General features: G+C 47.7%; 9 protein-coding genes across 9 annotated transcripts; 4 read left to right on the forward strand and 5 right to left on the reverse strand.

Annotated features, from left to right (window-relative positions):
* Nucleotides 1-672: 672 nt before the first annotated feature.
* Nucleotides 673-1,593, forward strand: F5891DRAFT_976694 (uncharacterized protein; the record flags this gene model as incomplete). Its single annotated transcript, XM_041376638.1, has 5 exons — nt 673-695; nt 751-763; nt 814-868; nt 1,068-1,128; nt 1,386-1,593. 5 exons carry the CDS (start codon nt 673-675, stop codon nt 1,591-1,593), a joined length of 360 nt encoding a protein of 119 aa, XP_041230727.1.
* A 1,413-nt stretch (nt 1,594-3,006) lies between these two features.
* On the reverse strand, nt 3,007-4,727 carry F5891DRAFT_976695 (uncharacterized protein; the record flags this gene model as incomplete). Its single annotated transcript, XM_041376639.1, has 5 exons — nt 3,007-3,612; nt 3,670-3,798; nt 3,866-4,123; nt 4,180-4,545; nt 4,605-4,727. 5 exons carry the CDS (start codon nt 4,725-4,727, stop codon nt 3,007-3,009), a joined length of 1,482 nt encoding a protein of 493 aa, XP_041230728.1.
* A 489-nt stretch (nt 4,728-5,216) lies between these two features.
* Nucleotides 5,217-5,871, reverse strand: F5891DRAFT_1183861 (uncharacterized protein; the record flags this gene model as incomplete). The annotated part of the gene is made up of 3 exons (XM_041366361.1): nt 5,217-5,744; nt 5,797-5,810; nt 5,865-5,871. 3 exons carry the CDS (start codon nt 5,869-5,871, stop codon nt 5,217-5,219), a joined length of 549 nt encoding a protein of 182 aa, XP_041230729.1.
* A 31-nt stretch (nt 5,872-5,902) lies between these two features.
* On the reverse strand, nt 5,903-8,978 carry F5891DRAFT_1126322 (uncharacterized protein; the record flags this gene model as incomplete). The annotated part of the gene is made up of 11 exons (XM_041364079.1): nt 5,903-6,352; nt 6,407-6,745; nt 6,796-6,993; nt 7,048-7,227; nt 7,278-7,374; nt 7,433-7,590; nt 7,639-7,846; nt 7,909-8,105; nt 8,160-8,339; nt 8,391-8,609; nt 8,661-8,978. The coding sequence occupies 11 exons, from the start codon at nt 8,976-8,978 to the stop codon at nt 5,903-5,905; spliced, it is 2,544 nt and encodes an 847-aa protein (XP_041230730.1).
* A 725-nt stretch (nt 8,979-9,703) lies between these two features.
* Nucleotides 9,704-10,833, forward strand: F5891DRAFT_944525 (uncharacterized protein; the record flags this gene model as incomplete). Its single annotated transcript, XM_041374560.1, has 6 exons — nt 9,704-9,899; nt 9,967-10,049; nt 10,101-10,208; nt 10,251-10,310; nt 10,358-10,445; nt 10,499-10,833. Coding segments are annotated over 6 exons (870 nt in total), but the record flags the coding sequence as incomplete, so codon positions are not given.
* Nucleotides 10,834-12,189: 1,356 nt separating this feature from the next.
* Nucleotides 12,190-17,603, forward strand: F5891DRAFT_726895 (exonuclease II). Its single transcript, XM_041372981.1, has 21 exons — nt 12,190-12,252; nt 12,306-12,316; nt 12,380-12,396; nt 12,445-12,500; nt 12,550-12,588; nt 12,641-12,919; nt 12,970-13,285; nt 13,336-13,580; nt 13,627-13,806; nt 13,857-14,323; nt 14,375-14,528; nt 14,581-14,702; nt 14,749-14,893; nt 14,949-15,593; nt 15,641-15,891; nt 15,940-16,233; nt 16,282-16,327; nt 16,381-16,511; nt 16,567-16,859; nt 16,911-17,114; nt 17,164-17,603. Exons 1-21 carry the CDS (start codon nt 12,249-12,251, stop codon nt 17,495-17,497), a joined length of 4,233 nt encoding a protein of 1,410 aa, XP_041230732.1. The 5' UTR covers nt 12,190-12,248; the 3' UTR covers nt 17,498-17,603.
* Nucleotides 17,604-17,709: 106 nt separating this feature from the next.
* On the reverse strand, nt 17,710-18,903 carry F5891DRAFT_944391 (mitochondrial carrier domain-containing protein; the record flags this gene model as incomplete). The annotated part of the gene is made up of 5 exons (XM_041374546.1): nt 17,710-18,311; nt 18,362-18,425; nt 18,476-18,621; nt 18,682-18,760; nt 18,814-18,903. 5 exons carry the CDS (start codon nt 18,901-18,903, stop codon nt 17,710-17,712), a joined length of 981 nt encoding a protein of 326 aa, XP_041230733.1.
* A 153-nt stretch (nt 18,904-19,056) lies between these two features.
* Nucleotides 19,057-20,133, forward strand: F5891DRAFT_944369 (TBPIP-domain-containing protein; the record flags this gene model as incomplete). Its single annotated transcript, XM_041374543.1, has 7 exons — nt 19,057-19,108; nt 19,156-19,187; nt 19,240-19,363; nt 19,414-19,554; nt 19,612-19,703; nt 19,746-19,942; nt 19,965-20,133. 7 exons carry the CDS (start codon nt 19,057-19,059, stop codon nt 20,131-20,133), a joined length of 807 nt encoding a protein of 268 aa, XP_041230734.1.
* F5891DRAFT_1255720 (uncharacterized protein) lies at nt 19,964-22,747 on the reverse strand (the record flags this gene model as incomplete). Its single annotated transcript, XM_041369998.1, has 4 exons — nt 19,964-21,193; nt 21,235-21,944; nt 21,984-22,486; nt 22,534-22,747. The coding sequence occupies 4 exons, from the start codon at nt 22,745-22,747 to the stop codon at nt 20,203-20,205; spliced, it is 2,418 nt and encodes an 805-aa protein (XP_041230735.1). The 3' UTR covers nt 19,964-20,202.
* Between the last annotated feature and the right edge of the window lie 500 nt (nt 22,748-23,247).

A 23,247-nucleotide genomic window follows, 5' to 3' on the forward strand; every position in this document is an offset into this window, starting at 1 on the left:
CTGATGACGAATAGAGAACTACACATGTGTGTATTCTTATTGTTGTTCTAGTAATGGTCAGGGCTGTGTTATCTCGACCGCCTCCTTGTTACCATTGGTCCTTGGATCAATATATTAACGTGCACCCAACACCCAAGCCGGCAGGGCCAGGTTGAGTTCACCCGTTAACCGAGAGGTTAGCAGACTGCCACTAGCTATCGAGTGATCGGAATGGCACATGGTCGCTTAAGCGCCTACTTCCAGTCGTGACTATATTTAGACCACGTCGCAACTCTTGGTTTACCACGCAATGTCGGAAGAATCTTGACAAAAAGGGTATCAAGACACGTTGAAGACACGAGGTTTTGACCACTTGACGATTCACGAAGTGACACGGTAGGGGATGGTATGACAAAAAGTAGACGTGAGCAATGATTCTGAACGTAAGTTGATTATATAGCTGTGCAGCCTGTGCTTGGACGCTTAAACTGAGCTTACTTCCAAGTTGAGATCTGAGATAGGTCTACAGACTCGGCATATTGAAAATCCAGTGGGATACTGCTGGAAGCTCCGAGTCGACGCCGAGGCGGCAGTTCCCATTACCAATCTCGTCAATTGGCTGGCTTCCTTGGCAATATAAATTGTGGACTCGCACTTGCCAACACTTACTTCGGAGTCCGAGTCAGCACAATCATGGCAGACGCTGTAATACAACTGTAAGTAGTGCGAATCCTTCTCTCATGTACTAACTTTTCTACTCACAGATTATAGAACAGGTCCTTTGGTGAGCTTATTCGGGTGACTTGAAGGTTATCAAGCCTCATGAACTTGTAGGTACTAGGGTATCAGTTTAATTGGGGCCTCTATGGTGTTTTGGCAACTCAGCTTTGTGAGTAACAATTAATATTGTTAACATTGTCGCAAATTCCTAATTTGGGTTTAAGTGCCTTGTCACGCATTTCAATATTCAAAGACCGAGCGTAGATTGAAAGTCCTTTCAATAATAGAGTCACGATTGCAATCACACTGTAACGACGGTTGCAATTACGATGGCAATTGCCGTTGCAACACGTGGCAATCAATCTTAGTCATTGTAATGAGTGATTTGGCTGGAAAGCCGCATGGCGTTGAAATCGATTGCAATGTCAAGTAGCAGCTTGTAATGCGAAATGAAGACCTGAAATCTTGGTTTTGATATTTTAATAGAGATCTTGAATTGTCATATTCTACCATAATTACAAGACAAGTATGAGCGGATACTCAATGGAAACCCTCTGAAGCCAAATCCCCCACTCCCTAATATACCCTGCATCTTTCCCTTGAATGAATGGGGCGCTTGTCCATCATTTCTGGATCCTTCTGTTGCTGCCGATACCTCTCACTAACCTTCTCCCTTCATCTAATAGGTCGCCATACATCATCCGGTCCAACCCTGCCCTTGTGCGGGAGATATTTGGTGACGAACAAGAGACCACCAAGCAAAGTGTGCTAGCCGCTGCCAAATGGCGATCGATGATGGGGCCTGACATGGGTAAAGGGCGCTTGGGTGGAACCGAGAGGTGGCATGCTGGTTGGGCGCTATGGGTATCCCGCAGGCATTTGGCAGTGGTCTAGGGAGTGGCGCCTTGCGTGTGGGTGGGGTGTGGCATGGGAAGGGTAACGGTTTGGTGGTCGCTGTGCGATGTGAGAAGACCTTGACAGTAATAAGCTTCAGCACACCAAATTAGATATTCTACATACCAGTAGTAGCGCGGACACCATTGGGAATTGGGCCACGACGGTGCAGTCTGGGTTGGCATTAAAACATTAGCGAAAAGTATCAAGTATCAATATAATAAAAAGACTGACCTGTAACTGCGATTATTCGTTGGACACACTGTCAATGGATGGTTCAGAATGTCTGTACCATTGACCAACGAAAGGCATAAGGTCACTAGACAATGAGAACTTTTCAATAATTGTCGCCCCAAAAAAAGACTGCACACCGTTTGCCATGTGCTCGACGTCAAATCACTGGTAACATTGACTTGTGTGGAGGTTATTAATGGAGGGGAAGAGGGATTCAGTCAAGAGAGGAATCGACGGAAAGTCCGAGCAGAGCGACGACAAGTCTAAGTCTAAGCGACGTTACAGTCACACTGACAATGTGGTTGTTGTAAGAGATGTAAACCGGTGTGAAAACTTTACAATGAATAATAAATGATTGTTATGTAAGCATCACTTACCCGCGATTCAGATCAAGCAGCTGTAGGATAATCTGTGACTCGGATTCCTCAATTTTATCCCCAAGAATGTCGGCGGACGACTCCCAGAAATCAAAATATGTATCTGGTTTAGTTGGTACGTTCAAACTTTACTCAGCTCCCCTCTCCTGGCTATATTACAATCTCTGATGATTCAGACACAACCATCTCCCATGCCCACCCCCCTGACGTTTGGTTCGAGCAATCAGCCCCCGCATTGCAACGTTATGCCCATGAAAGGGTTTGTTCACGAGGTTCTTCGTTGTTCTCGCACGTCAGGCAGCGTTCTACAGACAGCGCTCTGTTATCTGGATGCAATCTGCGCCAAGGTCCCAGAGTTGGTCTCACAGGAGAAGGGTCGCCTGGGTCCACTTGCGAAAAGGAATCAGCTGAACGTATTGTCCAGGGTGAGGTATCCACATCAATCCTATTGCACTTAAGGCTGACTCTATTTGTATCCATGCAGCAACCGCGAAATGGTTCATGGAGACTAGCCTTATTGTTTCACCAATATCTTGCACTGTCATGGCTCGCCTCTGGTGGCAAGGCCTCGTGTGTGTGTCAGGCGGCACGCCACACTACCCGCACAAACCTTCTATTGCGAAGACTCTTGTTTGGCGACAATTTTGTTTGCCATTGAGACTAGGAATGGTTAGCAGTCCGAACAGCTCCAAGATCAGTCCACCCGCTCTTTTGAGCTGCAGAATGACAAGATGTGTATTGACGCTGAGTGATTTGACAGAGAACAGCAAGGGTATTAGCTAGCTATCATGTATTATATCACTTAGACTTTACGAGAACGTCCACGACGAGTAGGACCCTGCGTCGCTACAACCTTCCTCCCCCTAGTATTCTTGGCCTTTGCTTGTCCTCCACCCGATTCCGTCCTATCATCATCAGCTTCATCTGCATTGTTAGCTACTGCATTGACACTTGTATTCGAATCATTAGCGCGAATGACAGCCCTAGATACTGATTCGTCTGGATGTGTGACTGGCTGAGTGACGAGATTTGAACCTTCAGGTCCAGGCGCCAATGAAGGAGCTGGTAAGGCTGATATTGCCGAGGGTAATACTGAGAGTGCCGACAAGACCGGTGGAGTCACTGGAGTGTCTTCTTCGCTATCAGTGTCCATGTCAAGTGCTAGCATGGCGCGGTTGATCTCCTCTGAAAAATCTTCGGCACCAGCAGGATCCATCGATGTAGACAACTTTGCAGCACCGAAAACGTAGCGATTGATGTTAGTCACGATGGTTTTGATACGTTTTGTCTCCCACTTCGTAATTAGCAACTTCTTGTATTGAAAGAAGAGGTCCTTGTAGTTGATAGTTGACGACTTGCCAACTCCCGAACCTGGAAACTCTGTGTCTGGCGAGAGCAGAAAAATGACCTGTGTTGCAGTAGTGTATGAGTAGTAGAACGATTCAATGTCATCAAAATGACTTACAATAACCGCAGCCCATGCAATGGACCCTGGTGTGACTTGTTGCAAACTCCACTTCCGAGCGTTAGTCTTCGATCCACCACAAGGCTCTTGATGAAGCGAGGTGACGCCATAGAGTGAGGCCCTCAGGATCTAGATATGCCAGTATCAGTAGAGTACTAGTGAGCAGCAGGACAATTATGAGAGAATGATAGCGCACCTTTGCAAAAAGTGTCCAGTTGCCGAAAACGGTCTTGAGGGTTGTGTCTTCTTGGAGACTTGGGAACAAGAGAGGCGGAAAAATCTTGTAAGTCTGAGTCTTGCCGGAAACTCCAAACATCTTCTGAATGTCGACAATCGCAGCTCTGTCATAACTGGCATTGGCAAAGTATTTTCCCGGAAGCTCGAATATGTCTCCAGCAACGCCACGCAATTTCTTGATTTCGTTAGAACGAGCATCGGCGATGCACTTATTTACCTGTAACAACCAAATACATTAGGTAGTGGCTAGAATGAAAAGCAAAATTGACATACGAGGTCTTTGAAGTACTCGCTACCCATTACCGTTTCATGGATGCGTTCAGGGAAATGTGCATAGAGTTCATCTAAGAAAGCAGACTCTTGAGTTGCCGACGTCTTGTAACGATCAGCACTATTAAAAGGTGTAGGTGAATCGGGGCGCTTCTTGATGAGAAGCTCGCTGTCTGGGAACATCTCCACTGTCATGCCATATTTGCGGGCATACAACGAGATAGTTTGCTCATGGGCGACGAGGGCATCCGGTGCTTCTACACGCCGTTTCCGTTTAGGCTTCTCGGAAACCAGAACCTTATTTTTCTCCTTAAGGGCACGATTGTCTGCACGCAGCTGCTGAACCTCAAGCTGCAGCGCTTTGAGTGCCTGTATTGAGGAGAGTGTACGTTAGACAGCGTTATGCGATGAAGACGGTGGCTACATACTTCCATTAACTCTCCCTTGGAGGCATTAGGCCCTGGGATGTTATTCGAGACCTGGTCCGTATTGCCTTCGTCCCAGTCGCTATCTGAATCATCATCTGACACCCGCGCTGAGAGATGAGACATGTTCTAGATGCTCGATGGTAAGGTGACGGAGAAAACAGTGTGAATGTCACCCTAATATATAGGATGAGATGTACTGCTTACCTCGTGTATACTAGACGTAACATTACTGCGAGTGACGACATTGATTCAGTCTTGCGCGTAATAATACCAGTGAACTAATGAGAGGCACGTAAACAAAAACACGACTGAAGGCCACATGTTGATGGAAGAGCGACCTACCCTAGTCATTCTCTCTCACACATCGGCACGTCAATGCCAAGGAACCTATTGGAGTTAAAGCAATTGCAGCATTCATGGCGGCGTTAGAGGTCTATGACAAGCAAGGTCAGATCAAGACGTAAAAAACATTATAACAGAGGTCACAAACAACGCGACATCTGAAACACGCTGTTCCAATGCTGCTGTCATAGATTGCACGAAGTCTGTATGAGGTGAGTTGGTAGATCAGATAGACTGGGATCGAATTGCCCGGTTTCATTTGTGGGGTATTCATAGGCATGGAGGGGAAGTTGGGTGGTATGATAGGAGGGTTGGACTGAGGGTCATGAAAAGACGGGGCAGAGGGAGGGACACGCTGGGTGGAGGTAAGACCGAATTGCTGCTGAATCTGTTGTGGTTGCCAACGCCCGGGGGATTCGAAGCCGGAGGTACTGAAGGTGTCCCGTTCGGAGCAGGAGACTGCATGATACTTGAGTTGATGGTATTGGGAGTCGGGTGGCCTGGAGCAGCAGGAGCGTTGTGAGGTGACCCTTCTGGTATACCTGAAGGGTTATTGATCATGATGGGTTTGACATCCTTCTGATCTTTCATGGGACCACCCATAGCTGGTGACGCAGGTGGCGCCATGCCGCCCATAGGTTTGGCTTGAGCCAAGTTCTGGCCGATTCGATTGTTCTGGGGACCAGCAAACTGTTGTTGACCTTGCACAGGATGGAAACCTTGCTCAGAAGCACCGGGAGCGGCTGCCGCTAATAGGTTCTTTGTCGTTGCGGTCATACTCTGTCGGTACTGCAAGGCCTTCAGAACAGTTGAGGGGCAGCCAAGGGCTGCAACAAAATCGACGACTTACTGCATGAAGATAGCCTAGTATAATTAGACCATTAGTGAGACAACGAGCGAAGAAAATGAGAGGCTTACCAGGCATAGAGAGAGGAAGCCGACTTGAAGGGATACAATCAAATGCGTATTGGATGCCCTGCTGCAAGATGTAGCTCCTTTACACGAATGAACATGTCAGAGTCGACAGTGTCGACGACAAGGTAATCGGTACTGCCATCCGGCACAAGGAGAGCTCCGCGAATGATTGACCTCACTGAGAAAAACTCGGCTTGCGCTCGGGGTCTTGCTCGAACACGATAGATATTGAGGTGTTTGTCCTTTCGGAGCCGTACACCAGTGGGAGCGTCAAAAGGATGGATTAGAGCTAGAGAGAGCGTGATATCCCCAACTATACATTCAAACAGAAAGAGAAGGCGACCAAATATCACTTTGGCTTCTGTCTGAATGAAAACACAATCAAAACGCGCAGCATTGAAAAACTTGGGACTGCATCTAAGGTAGTCGGTGTGTAGTCGCCAATCCACCAAGGACTCGTAGTTAACCTTCAAAAAACGGCACTCAGTGATCTGTTTAACGATATTAGTGTAGCGAAACATAGAGCCGAACTGAACATGACCAACCTTATCACTTGCTTTGAATTGTACCCGCTTTCCACCTGGTAAAGGGAGCCGAATAACTTGAAGAAAGTCAGTCAAGAAATTATTGAGCTTGACCCGAAAATTAGTGAACGCGGCATCCTCCTTATGAGCATCCTCGATCAACTCAAAGGTCTGCGCAGCTTGCCTCGACCCAAGTCTTACATGAGGCGCATTTGCATCCGGCGAGACCAGATCATCCACATCTCCTAAATCCTCCAGGTCACCCGAATCTTCGCTGCCTCCGGACTCATACTCGTCTAGGTCTGATATGTGGCGGCGAATGCTCTCCGCAACCACTTGCCAATGGTTTATGCGGAGTATCTGCAATGAAATTGGTATCAAAATGATAGTTAGAGTGAAAAGAACGTCACCTGAGGCGCCACATCCCTGAAATTAGTGCGCAATAAGTACGAGTCTTTCAGCGACCCATGCATCCTTTCATTCGGCTTTGTATTGTAGTTACGTGTCGCACCTTTTGCTTCGATATTGTCAAAAATGTGCACACTCATGTGCAGTTTGGGGAAGTTCCAGTTTTTGTCGCTCTCATCAGCGCTTTTCTCTATATATTGCTATCATAGGCTTAATCAGTGGATAATTGTCTGAGTGAACTGAGGTAGACACACCTGAAGATAAGTCGAGAATGCCTGCACTGCATGTCGGCCGGCACTGATAGTCTCAGTGGTGTGAACTTCAAGCGCCGCATATGCGTCAACTTCGAGAAAGTGCCGAATGCAACGGAGTAGGAGATAGCCGAGTGGACTGTCGTCCTCCGTCAAAATCGCGTGCGCAGCATATACCACCATCTGAAAGAGTGTCAATGGCAATGAAGTAATAGTTTAAATCAAAAACACACCTTTGATATGTCCTCGTAGACACTGCCATCAGCGAAAGAGATGCTCATAACGTGAGCTAAGTGCTTCAAGTTTCGCCAGCGCGGGAATGCTTCGTAGCTAGTAGTTAAATGGGTCAATTCAAAACAATGTTACAGCGCTTGAGTCACAAACTGACTTTTTGTCCATTTGTGCTACTTTCACTCGTCCCAAACCGACAACGATTTTCTGAAGTTCGGCCCAGAGGTGGTCACGATACAGACCACCATTGAAGTGGAGTCGGTCCCATGACAACGCATCATGTACATCAGTATGCATCATGGCCGCAAAGGCATTCTGTAGCTTTGATTAGTTAGAACGAACTTACAACAGAGAAAACATTACCATGATGTCACGAAGGCCATACTCTTTCAGTTTCTCCTCTTTCTCCTCAGCAGTCGCCTCAGCTCGTGCAGCCTTCACCACTTCCTGCGACTGGGTAGCCGTTCGAGGAGGATAACACTTTAATGTATTCAAAAGCTCGTCGTGGGGAACGAGACACACTGGACATGGCCAAAGGCATTTTATCCCTCGGATTAGCGACATAATACATCTTAAATAGTTAATGATATTCATTAGCGATTCAGATTAACATCGAAGTGTGATATTACTCACTGTTCCTCGTAGTCTGCAGATAAAATTAGGATAATAGGAAAGAACCACCGCGGAACGTTGTCAGGGCAATCAAACCACTGTCCAGTATGAGACTTTGATGCGAGCGAAGATAGGATCTTTGAGAATGATTCATGCCAAACGGCATTCTTGAAGTTGACCCAGCTGGGCTTGCCAGCTTGGTCTCTGTCCTCCTTCACCTGCGTCAGAGTATAAGTCCCAACCGCAGATATATCAATATTACTGTGTCATACAATCGGAAGCCATCCAACTACATAGCCGCTACCCACACCCTGTCCGTTACGAATGTTCGCGGGGAGATTTGCTAGACGTGCAACAACAGGATACCCTCTTGCGGTACCAAATGACGACAACCTTGTCTTGTCCGCATACAAAATGAAAGCTAAGGGCTTGCCGCCCGGTGGTAGCTGTGACTACAAAGCAAAGTAAGGCGATCAAAATTGACAGTGAGATTAAGTACCTACTTGAACATTCCAAAAGGTTTCGGCAGTGAAAGGTTCGTCTATGAAACGTACGAAGGTCTTGCCATCAAATTTCGAGAAGCGCTGCGCATCAAAAACCATGTGTGGGAACAAGCGAGGATCACGGAGAAGATCTGCCGCCCACTCCCAGAGATCCCGGTAGTATAGCTCGAATTGTCGAATTGAATCATCGTATGGTACAGATATTACATCATGAGTAAACTAAACTTAGTTGTTAGACAATGAATATCAGAATGAACGAAGGAAAAAAACCCCAGTAGTGCGATGGGAGACGGCTTCCCACCTTTCGCGGATGTCTTTGTGGTTCTTGAACGTAAATTTTTCCGATTGAGAAGCGCACCTGTTACACAACGTAATGAGACGATCAGTTTGATCATTGTTGAGACAGGCCTCCAGAGCAAGTTCGGCTATCTCGAACTCCAAGCGTGACTTAAATGGAGCCCAGGGACGTTTATGAGGTGGGGCAGAAGACGTTGGTGGACGGCGTTTGAAATCGTTGAAGCCGTGTACTTCTGGTGTGATCCCGCTGCTAGGATGGTGCTCGAGCTTGATGTCATCGACCTGGAACATGGGTTCCACGCGTTCAGGGACATCGGCATCGAGAAACGAGGGAAGATCTAGTAAAGTTTCGATAATGAATGTAAAAGCACATAATTTGAGCTCACCTTGGTATTCCGCACCATCCAGATCATTCCAAGTACCTGCAGGTGAGGTATTGCATTGCCCTGTTTCAACTTGAATGTATCAATTTAAAATCAGACTAACAGGCACTTACCTCCCTGTCTCGACACTGTATCAATGTGATCTCCCATCGTCCGTTGCAGATTCGAAGGACCCGCTAGCAAAATTAGACGTTGTAAACAACGAGAAATTGTGCGTACCTGTGTCTCTTCGAATAGAATCAACGAAATGTTGATTCTGCCGTTGTTTTTCGGCTTTCTTCTCGCAAGCCTTGCGGTGGGTGGTGTAGCCACGAGGTTTGATGTCCTGTTGACACAAGTCGCAATATCTTGTCCTCTCAGGGCCCATTTTGTGGATGGTTTGTGTGCTGGGAGAGATTTGGATGGAAAGAATAGGAGAGAACACTCAAAATGCTGCGAGGGGGGGAATTCGAGAATCGAGACAAATATCAATCATCTTGCATGCGTATTGCAACCGCTTGAAACCCCGCCATCAATCTTACAACATGGTTTGTAATCGTCATTGTAACACGATGTAAACGGTACCTGATTACAACCGACTTAGGAAATTTGCGACAATATACCTTGTGACGGAATTGTAACTCTGTACAAGACACCTATCACCAAGCAGGTTTTCAGGACAATCGATTGATCAAGCCCATCGTATACGGACTTTTCGTCCTTGAAACTTTACAGCTCATTATGGCGACCCACGACTCTTTTCACACTCTTGCATTGGGATGGGGAAATGATGGAGATTTGTTGGACGTTTGGCTCTCTTGGTTTGATCTTCCCGTTCTAACGGGCATCAGTGCGTTTTCTCTGACCTCTACCAAACGAGAGAGACCGTATACTCATGTGTGACATCTTACGTATAGCCAGCGCTACGATCCAATGTTTCTATGCGTGGCGCCTCTACATCCTCAGCAAGTCACTTGTGTTAGCAATAACGATCGCAGCTGTGAGACGAAGTCAAATATGTCTCGTTAAATACTGACTGCCTCCGAACCAGATCGCATTAGTGCAGGGCTCCGCAGCAATGGCTGAAGGTATCCAAATATTCATATCACAGAACGTGCCAGGAACCCAGGATGACACCTTCAAAACGACCGCAGTATGTGTTCTCACTATGCTAGGAGGTTATATGCTTACTCGTCTGCAGGTGTGGCTTGGGGGAACTGCCTTGTGCGATATCATAATTTGCTGCGCCATGTTCTATTTTGTAAGTTCATAATACATCTCAAGTGCTATATGTGACTTTGCCGAAAGCTCTCAAAAAGTCGCACTGGGTTTCGTGCCACGGACTCGCTGCTCAACAAGTTGATTAGGATTACTATAGAAACTGGTATGCTCACTGGTGTGTATACAACATTTTTTTCATGTCTGTATTACTCACCGCTGACGATATAGCCATAATTGCTATTATCGAGCTCATCCTGTTTTTGACATTCAAGCATAATTTCTACCATGTGGTACCAGCATTTATGCTTTCGAAATTGTACAGCAATTCCTTCCTTGTTCTTCTTAATAGCCGCAAAAGCACTAGTAAACAGTCAACAACCTCGGACACCTTTCATTCACTGCCGGAGTTTTCCACCTCAAGGGAGGCTAATAGGACTGGCGCAATGAAAGTAGACCTCGCTCACCGGACCTCCTCAGACGATATTGGAATGGTTAGCTTCTCAGAGACCGAAGTACGAACTCCAAATTGCCTTCCCCCCGCACTAACTCACGCATTTCTATAGAATCTCAATAAGCAGGGAAACCTACCTCATGATCGCGTGCTCTGCGATGTGTAACATGCGATCAAACATACGACACCTAAATTGATATCTGGTCCTTTCCAGTCCGTTACAATATTACTTGAAACGAATGATACAGAGATCCGTGCATGGCTTATAGTACTGGCATCACCATTTCGTATCGCTTTCGTTGTTTATTTGGTCGTTGTGACAATGCGTTTGTATTACGTGGGTTGTTTTTGGTGTATCTTTGACCTAAATTATGGCCTGCATCAAGGTCTGATTTGCGAAAATACGCGTGATATTCGCTTCACGTCCACAGTTTTAAAAATAAGTGCGTTATTTTATTTTATTGGACAAATCCTATGGTATCAGCTCTACACGGCACACAAAGATCGTTAGCATCGTCGGAGACAACAGGCCTGAGTGCAATGCGTTCATCGAAAAACCTGCTATCTCCATGAGCATCGGCAGCAGTGCTTCCGCATCGCTGGCTCGGCCCACGGAGCGTATAGGCTAATCCAAGGTTGAGGAGGCACCTCCAAATCAATGGTCGCCTCATGCGTACTTCTCGCTCTTTGCCCCGGTCATCGGGCTATAATGTCACAAGGGTGCAACGGGCAGTATGACCCGTGTTCTAATATACAGGGCACGCGTAAGGGTTTGCTCTTCGAAATATCATCATTCGGCAGAAAGGCACAGGGGCCGTTTGAGTCGGTTGGATAACAGAGGCCCGATTCCTTTCAGGGAATTTGGTAGATGTTAGCAAGGCGGCCTCGTCCCAATGCAGTTATGTGGCTCAAGGAAAGGTGATTGGATCATAGCAGGTAAGATATTGCATATATCGTATTTTGAAGCCGGGCTGACTGTATAATCGGATCATATCTAGCTAATTGACAGATTGCTGAGTTAGATTATATGTACAGCAAATGAAAGAAACTCACAAGCACAATTTCGTAGTATTATTAGCGTTTCCAGTGCGGTGATGATGGCCTGTAAATAAGGATTGGGGCTTCATGCTGAGGGTGTCCAATGTCCAGACGAATCCGCTCTCTGGAATCGTCTGGAAGGACCATCCAAAGACTACCCCGAGTTACTTGGATTGATCAGTCTACGCGTTATCCCCAGAGAGGATCATGATGAAGGTTGGCGCTGTCAGAAAAAAAGGGTTAGGCTCCAAGGTCCTAGAAATGGCGACTCTGCTGTCAGATTTTCTGATTATCGAACGATAAGTACCACGGATACCAAGCAACTTCCGGGGCAATTGATGATCAACCACCACTCTGCTGGACAAAGTTTGATCGTACATTGTATTTAGCTGGCTGTGCAGCGCGTCGCTTACGTAATACGCCTTTTCCATCTCAACCTCGAGAATCGTCACCGATCCTCACAGTCACTGTACTCTTCCTTTCCTTGATATGGGTATGTCTGTCTGGTAAAGTTTATATATATGCTCACATTTCTCCAATTCATAGGAATCCCCAAGGTTCGCGCTTCTTCTATCTGTGAAATATGTACTCAAGGGAGCTGAACGTCCTGCGTGTTGCAGTTTTTCCGTTATATCTCGTGAGCCAGTCGTCCATTATTCGACCACAGAAGCTGATTTCTCGGTAGTGAGCGGTATCCGCTTACCTCGCAGCTGATCGAGGAGAACAAGATTCCAGAATTTGGTGAGTCATCAGACCCACTCAGTATTCTTGCGCTGAAGTCTTCGAATAGATAATCTCTATCTTGATTTCAATGGAATCATTCATAACTGTAAGTAGTCCCTGGAGATACGTTGTAGACTGGCGTTCAAATTTCATTCTAGGCTCGCATCCGAATGATGAAGATGCGCACTTCAGGATGTCCGAAGAGCAAATATTCACGGCAATATTCGCATATGTGGACTTGCTATTCGGTAAGATAAAGCCAAAGAAACTTTTTTTCATGGCAGTGGATGGCGTGGCTCCTCGAGCAAAAATGAACCAGCAACGAAGTCGACGGTTTCGCACTGCCAAGGAAGCGAAGGAAGTCAGAGAGAAGGCAGAGTCGAAAGGAGAAAAATTACCAGAAGAGAAAGCGTTTGATAGTAATTGCATTACGCCAGGTGCGTTCTAGGTTGTTTCATATAGCATCATGTTGTTTATTCCGTCTTAGGTACTCCTTTCATGGTCAGGCTATCCGCACAGCTACGATATTTTGTCAACAAGAAGATTACCGAAGATGCTAATTGGCGTGGCGTGCAAGTTGTATTGTCCGGTCACGAAGTGCCGGGTGAAGGTGAACACAAGATTATGGAATACATTCGACTATCGAGAGCCCAACCTGATTATAACCCGAACGTGCGACATTGCTTGTACGGTCTTGATGCCGACCTCATCATGCTTGGCCTTCTGAGTCATGATCCACACTTCTGTCTCTTGCGAGAGGAAGTAAAGTTCGGGCCTGCTGCGAAGAAGAAGGGTAACATCAGGTATTTCGTAGTTTTCGTGCATAGGCAGATTAACTGAACGCCAGCGCAAGCCTGGAGAACCTCAACTTCTACCTTCTACATCTCTCGTTAATGCGTGAATACCTGGACCTTGAGTTTCGTGATATAGAAGACACTCTCGCATTTGCTTACAGCCTAGAGCGAGTGATCGATGACTTCATTCTACTGGCAGTCTTCGTCGGAAATGATTTCCTACCCAATCTTCCGGACTTGCACATTCACGAGAACGGACTGGAGCGCCTGTTCGATGTGTACAAGAAGGTTTTACCGTCGCTGGGTAAGTCCTGAACTTCGTTATGTCGCGCATTGGCTCACCGTTTCAGATGGTTATATAAATGAGGGCGGGGTCATTAATCCCAAGCGACTGCAGGTTGTCCTGGACGAAATGACTATATGGGAGCGAGAGATCTACGAGAAAGAATACGCGGATTCGAATTGGTTCAAGGGAAAGCGGAGCAAACACGTCCAAGAAATGGAACTTGCGCGCAAGCGTGCTAAGCTTGGTACAGTTCTCTACTCTTCGTGTTGACAACCAATAATTAATTTATGTTAGTTCTTACGCGCCCTCAACGAGACATTTTCGATCAAGTACAACAGTTTGTCTTGCAAAATCGCAGGAAATCGACGCAGCACCGAACTACAACCCTAACAATGCCCAATACGTTTCCCGCCCGGGAACGGAAGTTCATCAGTACCCTGGCGGAGGAGTTGCATCTGTCTGTTACTTGGGATGAGTACGATGAGGAGGACCAGAATCTCGTCACGTGGCGAATTCCCGGAGTTTCAGACGAACCCTCAGCAGAACCTGATGTCGAGCGATCTAACGGAGATGAAAATACTGAGGATGAGTGGGAAGACGTGGACGAGGAAGATGAAGAAGGCAGGGCTGCAGTGGATCGAGTGTTGAAGAAATTCGACAAGGCACCTGTGATGGATGATGATGAAGGTGGGGGTTTCGACGCTCGACATGAACAGTCTCTCAATGAAAAAATGGCGGAATGGAAGAGAGGATATTACAAGGTGCGTTCCCGCACCACATGCCGGTCTTTAGACCAACCGTTTGCACCATAGGAGAAACTTGAAATCTCCTTTGACGACCCCGAAGATATGCACGACTTGATATACCGCTATGTAGAGGGCCTACAATGGGTTATGCACTACTATTACAGCGGGATCGCCTCATGGGGTTGGTTTTACAATTACCATTACGCACCACGGATATCTGGTACTTTTTGCAGTCTCTGTCCTCATTGCACTACATTCACGATTTCCCCAAGATTTACGCGGCCTTGGCGACATGTCGTTCGCATTCGAGCTGGGTAAACCTTTCCATCCTTTCGAACAACTGATGGGCGTCCTCCCGTCCGCAAGCAAGGATCACATTCCGTTGGCATATCAAGTATGTTCAGTGGCCCCGTGTCGTGCGTTAGACTAATCACTCATAGGATCTAATGTACGATCCAAATTCACCAATATTGGATTTCTACCCACTCGAATTCGAGCAAGACCTAAATGGGAAGAAGCAAGAATGGGAAGCGATCGTTAAGATTCCCTTCATTGATGAGCAGCGGCTGTTACGAGCAATGCATTGTGAGTGGCAAGTTCCGCTTGTTGGTTGTAGTTCGTCATCGCTCCATGTGTCCAGCCCGAGAACATAGGTTGACTCCAGAAGAACGTCGCCGCAATGACTTTGGAACCAGCACTAAATTTTTCTTCAATCCTGGAGAACCCACAGTCTACCCTTCATCGTTGCCAGACTTCTTCCCTCCCATATATCGTTGCACGTGCAAGACGGAATCTTTCGATTTACCAACTCTTGACGGACTCCATCTCGTGCCTGGACTATGTGAAGGTGTATGCCTCGGTGCGGAGGCCCTCGCTGGATTCCCCTCGCTGGATACATTACCCCATACAGCGCAACTAGGATTTCATGGTGTCAATGTACACAATTCCGAAAGCCGCAATAAGTCAATGGTAGTTCACATCCAAAATCCTCACGAAAACCGCAAGGTAGAGGACATTGCCAAGGAAATGGTTGGCAAACGCACTTTCATCGGTTGGCCCTTTTTGCAAGAGGGACTAGTCACCGCCGTGTCCGATTCATTGTTCAAATACGAGAAGTTGGTACTCGTACCTGGCACCCCGGAAAAGGTTGTATCAAATCCGCATTCCCACCAGGGCTTAAGCCATTGGAGAGGCAAAGCTGAGCGGATTGAGTCGATATATTCAAAGAAATGTGGAGTGATCACTGGTGACGTCGATGTCCTAGTGCACGTCCGTCCGCTAAAAGGTGTGTGCTGGTATTTTATGCACGTTCGTTTTTACACATTCGTGCAGGTTTGAAACGCTTGGAATCAGGCGCATTAGTTAAGGACTACGAAGGACCCGAAAAAGAACTCGAACAAGCCGTCCAGATGGTCATTTCAGAAATTGCATCTGAAGATCCCAGATTCCTCGAAAAGGATGCTCCACCTCTGTCGGAGGAATTTTCTGATGGAACGAACATTTTCTTCCTAGGCGAACATGCGTATGGTGCGGCTGCCCAGGTGTCTTCAACTACCGACAGCGCTTTGTCTGTTGTCTTGGCAGTATGTCACAACGCCTACCATGATTTATCTTTCTAAATGACCTCGTAGTTCTTCCCTTCAGATAAAACGGAGAACAACAAATTCAAGACTATTGTCGACACCCGTGTTTCCCAGCACTACTTGCCATCGTACAAAGCAGCTTCTGCAATCGGAATGTCACCGAGAGCGCTCTCTAAGATCACATCTAGCTTCATGGTTCTCACCTCCGATCATCAAAAGAACAATCTCGGATTAAGCATCAAGTTCGAGGCTAAGGGCTTGAAGGTTATTGACTACTCGCTGAAGACCGGTCGCTATTGGGAGTTTAGCGAGAAGGCAGTTGACCTCATTCGTGAATATAAGGTTGGTCCTATCGAAACCACATTTGAATTGGAACTTAGTTCTTTGCAGGATAAATTCCCAGAAATCTTCGCGATTCTGGACCAAGGAGGCGACGGTAAGATGTTAGACTAGCTCAACGACTCCTTGATCTCAACTCCAGGATAATAGATATGGCCCGCGATACGGACATCTTTGACTCTCACGCTGATGCCAGGGTCAAGGAAGTAAAGTCGTGGCTCAAATTGAAGGGGGTCCGAGATCTCGAGCCAGTTTCCCTCTTCTCAGACAGCCTAGCGAAGGTATATCAGAATCACCATTCATACCGAATCGTGTCTCACTCAAAGCTGTTTTTAGAGCACCGTCAAAGAAATCGAACAGGTCGCCGATGACATCAACAAGAACAGGTCCAAAGCGACAATCAAGAAAGCTATTGTGAAGAACATCCCTCGTCACGCAGTCCTGAAACCATCGCACGCTATCTATCGACTTCAGAACCAGCACTTTGCTTTGGGAGACAGAGTGACTATGGTTCAAGATTCAGGTGGAGTCCCGTTGTCTGCGAAGGGCGTTGTCGTTGGCTTGAACACAAAGTCGATGGATGTCGTGTGGGACGTGCCATTTATGTCTGGTACGACGCTTGGGGACAGGTCAGTGGAACACTTCTTCTGGCCTGAGACACTTAAACTTGTAATTTGTAGATGTTCTCAGTATCGAGGTTCGACTGTAGAGTTCAATTCATGTCTAAACCTAAGCAACCCCCAATTCATCGCTTCTACCTCTCCTGGTTCAACTTATCCTCCTCGTCCAAACGCTCCTTTCAAACCTCGATCTGGTCCGTATCCAGCCATCCAGCCTGCTCCCGGGCATCAAGCTGTTACTGGATTCCGTTCTGCTGCACAGAGGTGAAGTTCTTGTGCTCACGGGTGATATACGGTGCTAACTTCCGCACAGCCAACACCAACCACCTGTAGCAATTATGTCCAATCCGAACCGGGGTCGTGGAGGGCTTGTCCCTCGCGTACCTCGTGGAGGCCCTCCCTTGAATGGCTACGCAGGATCGCCAAATGGGCGTGGTGGACCTGCAATAAACGGTCGTCCTACATCGACAACAGAAGGCACCCCAGGAGGCGAAGCTTCTGGATCGACATTGCAGCCTGCCATGCGCCCTTATCCACATCCTAGAGGTGGTTCTCGAGGACGAGGATATATGTCGCATCTTGATCGTGGGAGAGGAAGGGGTTACCGGGGAAGGGGACGAGGCGTCGTTCACCCCGAGTCGTCATGAGCTCCGTGTATTTTTACCTGCCTATCTGTAGCCTTGCTTTCGCCCTCATGTAGTTTGATTTGCGTGTTATTTGTTCGATGTCAGTTCTCGATGATACTCACTTGACCACTTCAATCGCTCAAGGTCGTGTCCACCAGAGTTCGCATTTTTGGCCCCGAGGACAATGGCCTTCAATGTTTGCACGGAAAAATGTTATGTTTCAACGGATGAATCTAGACACCCAACAGGCTTTTGCCTCCTTGCCAAACAGCGAAACTGATGGCAGTCATGGGTATGATCTTCAAGTAACCTATTCCTAATCCGACGTAGAAACCTCTCCACCCTCCACTTGCGTACACAGCACGCACAGTCTCTCCCCACCGTAGCCACCTATCTGGTCTAGTCAAACCTCCGACTTGCATTCGCCGACGAACAACCTCAAAAGGATACGACACAGTCTGCGAAATTGCACCAGAAACAGCACCAATGGCGAGATTTGCCAAAGGGTGGGGTCGCTTGGAGTGGTCATCTATGACTGGGAAGAAATGCGCACGCAAGAAATCCCAAGTGAGAAATGCCGTGCCGGCGTAGGGAATCATGCCCACCATGGTCACGCTAAAGCCACGGTAAAATTTTGAAACGGGAAAGCTTTCAAAGATCTGCGCCGCTGTGGTCCGCGTTGCAGGGGAAGACGTGGAACCTTCATTATATATGACGCGCATAGCTCTGAGAAAGGAGGGGCGCGTCTGGTCGGAAGAGCTAGACAGTCGACTATGGAACGCCATGCGCACGCGGACCAACTCGAGTGGGTAGGTGAAAGTGACGGAGGTCATGCCTGTGGCGAATACGATTGAATGACAAGATATGACTGAGGGGGCAGCTCACCTGCAAGAGCGCCAGCAGTAAACCGTCTGAAATTTGTTTCTTTATCCCTGTCAGGTATCACAAGCTGTATGGTACAGTAAGTAAGCGTGTACACATATGAAATAGTGGACGTACCGCTCTCCATTGGTCATAGGCCATAAACTTTATGGCTGCGTATGGAAATATGCGTAGAAGAGTTGCGGAGTGGCCTTGAAGTAATCCTCTGGCACCACCATCTCTGTATATTGCGAGTCCAGCTCGATAAGCTCCAGTCCAAGTTCCTTTGGGGGATGAAGTCAGTCCGGAGGTAGATGCGGAGACACGCTGTCAAGTATACATACCAGCATACTTCTGGAAATCAGGATTTGAGGCTTGGAAAAGGATCTTAACTCTGTCAAGGGGGGCCACAGCCGTCTTTGCCTACAGATTCGGCGTTAGCTGACCGCAGAGAGCATGAGAAAAACGAAGCATACGATGCATCCTGCCAAACCACCAGCAATTCCAGATCGAATAGCATAGTCGAATGAACGTTTGTCTCGCTGGTGAGAGACAGTAGAACTCATGAATACCTTACACACTCATACAGGGAGCGGAGGATGTCACTCTCCCGAAGCAAAGCCGAAATAGACAATCACAAGCGAATTTCTTCACACGTGACTCCAGAAGGCAGAATCAACTGACCCGGATCATCATCGACATCGCTCTCACAACTGACAATGGCAAGCAAAGCGAAAAGCTCAGATGTAAAGGTTCTCAAAGGTCAAGAAGGTGAGGCCCAATTGCTACTCCTTCATGCTTTTCTCATTTCGCATTAGCCGAAGATGCAATATTGCAATATCTGAAAAGAGTGACCCAGAAAAAGGTGCATATATGCGCTATACTGACATGACATGCAACAGATGAACCGTCCCTTTGGTGCTGTGGATGTCGCTGCCAACCTAAAAGGTGCAGTGCCGAAGGCTGCAACGCAGAAGATCCTCGTCGCTCTAGCAGAAAGGGGGGAGATTGTGCAGAAAACATATGGTGTGTATAGTTTTATAAATAACAGCTTCTTGTATTTACGACCTATCCAGGGAAAACGAGCTTCTTTGTTGCCAATCAGGCTAGCATTGACACAGTTCCTGCTGACAAGCTTACAGAACTTGAGGTTGAGTGCAAGACGGTCGAGGACAGCAACAACGTACTTGCGGTAGAGGTCAAAGCTATAACAGCAGGTAAGCGCTGAACGAAAGCAGATCCAATCCCCTTATATATAATCTCAACCGCGAAAGAACTATCAAAGCTCAAAAATTGTCCAACGGACGAAGAACTCGAGGCCCAGATTGCGAGCACGAAAAAGGAAGTGAGTACACGACTCTCACCGGTTTTGAGGGAACCAATATGACCTACTTTTGTCCCAACAAAGATAGTGCAACTCACCGGCAGACTCGTCCCTCTTCGCTCTGGTGCACCGCTCATTTCTGCTGAGGAACTCGTCAAGATCGATGTCGACTGGGCAAAATGGCGAGCGCAATGGACTCGCCGAAGAAAAGTCTTCATGACGTTAGTTTTTGCCCACCCACTGACACTTCCAGACCATCAACGCATCCGATACATCCAGTCGTGTTACTAATTACCAGGCTAGGTTTTGGCAGCTTGCGACGGATTCACTCCCACCTCAAGAGGCCGAGATACTCCTGGAAGATCTAGGGATGGAGTTCGATACTACAGAACACAAGACACTCGAGAAGGGGCCTTTATGTGCAATACAAGCTACAAACGCGCGTAGTAACCTTAAGAGGAAGCGGGGATAGCACAACTGTCCGTTTATTCATGTGCTTGTAAACATCGTGATAAAGACCAAGAAAATGAATCATCGACGATTAAATATCGAATGCTGGGCTCTGCCATCCCTTCCGCTTCTCCTCCTCCCTCTTCTTATGCTCAACGCTTTGCTTGAAACTGTGCACCTGCTTTAGGCCCTTCTTCCCGGCTTGCTCTACTCGTTCAACGGTAGTCGTTGCACCTTCCAAGGCGCCTCCAACATCCGCACTCGGGATCCTTTCCGCAAGCGGCTCTGCACGAATTCCTAAGGGCCCTCTCTTCTCCCCTGAAAGAATTTGTGGTTCCGCGCCAATGGCAATCTTTGCATTGCCGCCTAAATCATCTTTGACGATTCCTGTTCCAGTTGCTCTCCAGCCAGACAGCAAACCACCTTCCATCCGCCGGAGCTTCCCTATCTCGCTCCACATTGCAGCAACGACAGACGATGTAGTCCCAAGTCCAGCATCCTTGAACACCTCTGAACGTCGCCCAATATCAAACGCCAGAGCATCAGTAGTATCGAACAACCCCCGGATCTGCTCCTCCAAGGTGCGTGAAATCGCTTCGCGGAAGCGAAGCATGATGACAGGCCTGAAGACGGATGCAAGGATGGGGTGGTTGGACTGCTTGACTTGCATGTTAATATCTTCCGCCACAGTCACCTCGATGCGCTCGATCTTGAAGAACCGTCCAAGACGCTCGCGCTCCTTAAGACCTTGGGGCGTGTTTGGGATCAAGGAGAACTTGAGGTCGATATCGATACCCTTTGGTGGCAGATTGAACTCTATGAGACCTGTGAAGTCCTTGGGCCCGACAATAGCAACCTTATCCCTGTAGAAGAATGACACCTCCTTGAGCGCGAGCTGGACTGCTTGCATCCGAATGTGCGTGAGTGTGCCAATGGCAGTGGTGGTTGACTGCGATGCGGCGGGAGCGGTGATGTCGACGTCAGTGATATTGCGGATGTAGACGTGCCCAGGAAGCAAGCTCAACGACGAGATGTCGAAATTCTCGAGTACAAATTCGATCTCATTATCAACATACTCGGTTCTATCAAGCTCGTCAGCAAATGGTGAAAACGCGCAGTTAACCCAGGAACCTGCCTTGGAGTCGGAATGTCCTTGATGACGCTCAAGAGGCGTGGCGCATAAACGTTGAAGACATCCTGCCAGAACCACGAGGCTTGATCGAGGGCAAACTGCATACCAATGCGTCCGCCCGTGCCAACGCTCTGCGCCAAATCTTTACCAAACATAGCATGTGCCTTCCGAACGCGCTGCAAGTCTGCATCCCTTGCGATCGCCTGTTGGAAATCACAAAGCTCGTGCCTGAGAGCCCGCACATCCTCTTTCCACTTACGCCCTGCATTCGAGTCTTGATCAAGAAGCTGCTTCCAACGCTCTGCAAGCTGTTGGAGCATGCGATGGGCTTCTTCTGATCGTGCATAGGCAGGCTCGTCGAGGCTCTTCCGGACATGAGCGAAGAAATCATTGAACCAGTTCTTTAGGTCTTCATCATTCCTGACGTGTACGGCGCACAGACGGGCCTTGGCGAAGACGTCATCCAGAGACTTGCCACCTGCGACACGCTCGACGAGCGTGCGGATGCCATGAAGGGCTTTGAGGACATGCTTCTCTTTCGATGGATCGTCAATGAAGGACTCGAGCGATGTAGACTCGTTGATATCAGTGGCAGCATCAAGAGACTTGTTCATCCACTTCGATACGATGTTGAAAAGTGTGGAGATGGCGTGATGGTAGTCCTCATCCTTCTGCGCACGTTCACAGATCTGCGCAGAATACTGTCAGCACCGGTAAGGTTTGACAAGAAAAAAACGGACATTATAATAAGTCTGCTGCAGGCGAATACGTGTACGCTCAGCCGCTTCTTCAGCGGAAGCCTTCACCTCTTGCCCGACGCCTATAGCCTTAGATCCCGTCTCTTTCGCAGCATCCATCGTGTTCTCAAATTTCGCCTTTGTATCTTGCTCACGCTCCCGTTCGATTTCTTCAGGGGTCTTTCGCTTGCGCCCCAAGTTGTCCCGCTCACCTTGCCGCACTCCTATGTCGAGCTCGCGTAGACTTTCCTTGGTGTAAACGGCTCCGGTTTCAATGTCCCCTGCGAGGTCAGCCATTGCCAGACGTGCAAAAGACGCAAAGTCATTCAGGAGGACAGTTGCTTCATCGCTGATGTTGGTCCAAAGAATGTGAAGAAGAGCACGGATGGCGGAGCGGATGGATTGGAGATCGGCCGACGCTTTATCTGTATCAATTGCTTCTACACGCATGTCCGCGAAATCTCCCTCAGAGAGGTGCCAAAGAACTTGTTGCAAAAGGTTGTCATCTATACCGCAATTAGATTTTGAAATTGAGGAAAGTCGAGACGCTCACAATTTTTGTTGTCCCCAAGTTTCTTGTATGCAATGAGGAGGTCTTGTATACCGCGTGCAAGAACTTCGCCCGACTCGCTGATCTTTCCCGCATCAGGAGATTCGACGCTCGCGATGATATTCTGGAGTATCCAATCGATTGCGGTATCCGCCTGCTTCTGGGTGGGGAGCTTGCCTGCGTCGAGAGCAGCGATAACAGAAGATAATTTGTCCATGGTGTGTTGTTGGGAAGTTGAAATCACACTGTCGGGGAGAGTGGAGCGTTATAAAGACCCAATATTTATAGGAGCTCGTGACAGAAAAGGAGTACTGGCAGTCAGAATGACGCACATGGTGGGACTGGTAACGTCATAGGAGCAGCTCTCCTACGTACTGGATTACTCTATCATCGTTCCACTATGCCATAGCTATGAGTTCGACCACGTATTGGCAACCGGGCCCAGGGGTAAACCGGTAATGTTCCACAACTCCCATCAGATCAGTACTGTAGCCGCATTCAAGTTGTGACTAAGCCAGAAAAGATCACACAAGTAATAAGTCAATTTTAAATTCCCTGCGAAGTTTGAAGTCAATTAATGTAAAATGCGTTCTGCAGGACAAATACCCGTACTTACCATTGCTATGTTCAAGCAGGAAGCCTCAGGCATGGTGATGTGATATAAATATAGCTGTCAACATTCTATTTCCGGTGTCTGAAATTATTTTTGTCAAACTA

The sequence above is a fragment of the Suillus fuscotomentosus genome, assembly GCF_016647785.1.
Source record: "Suillus fuscotomentosus strain FC203 chromosome Unknown F5891scaffold_8, whole genome shotgun sequence".
Taxonomy (NCBI): Eukaryota; Fungi; Basidiomycota; class Agaricomycetes; order Boletales; family Suillaceae; genus Suillus; species Suillus fuscotomentosus.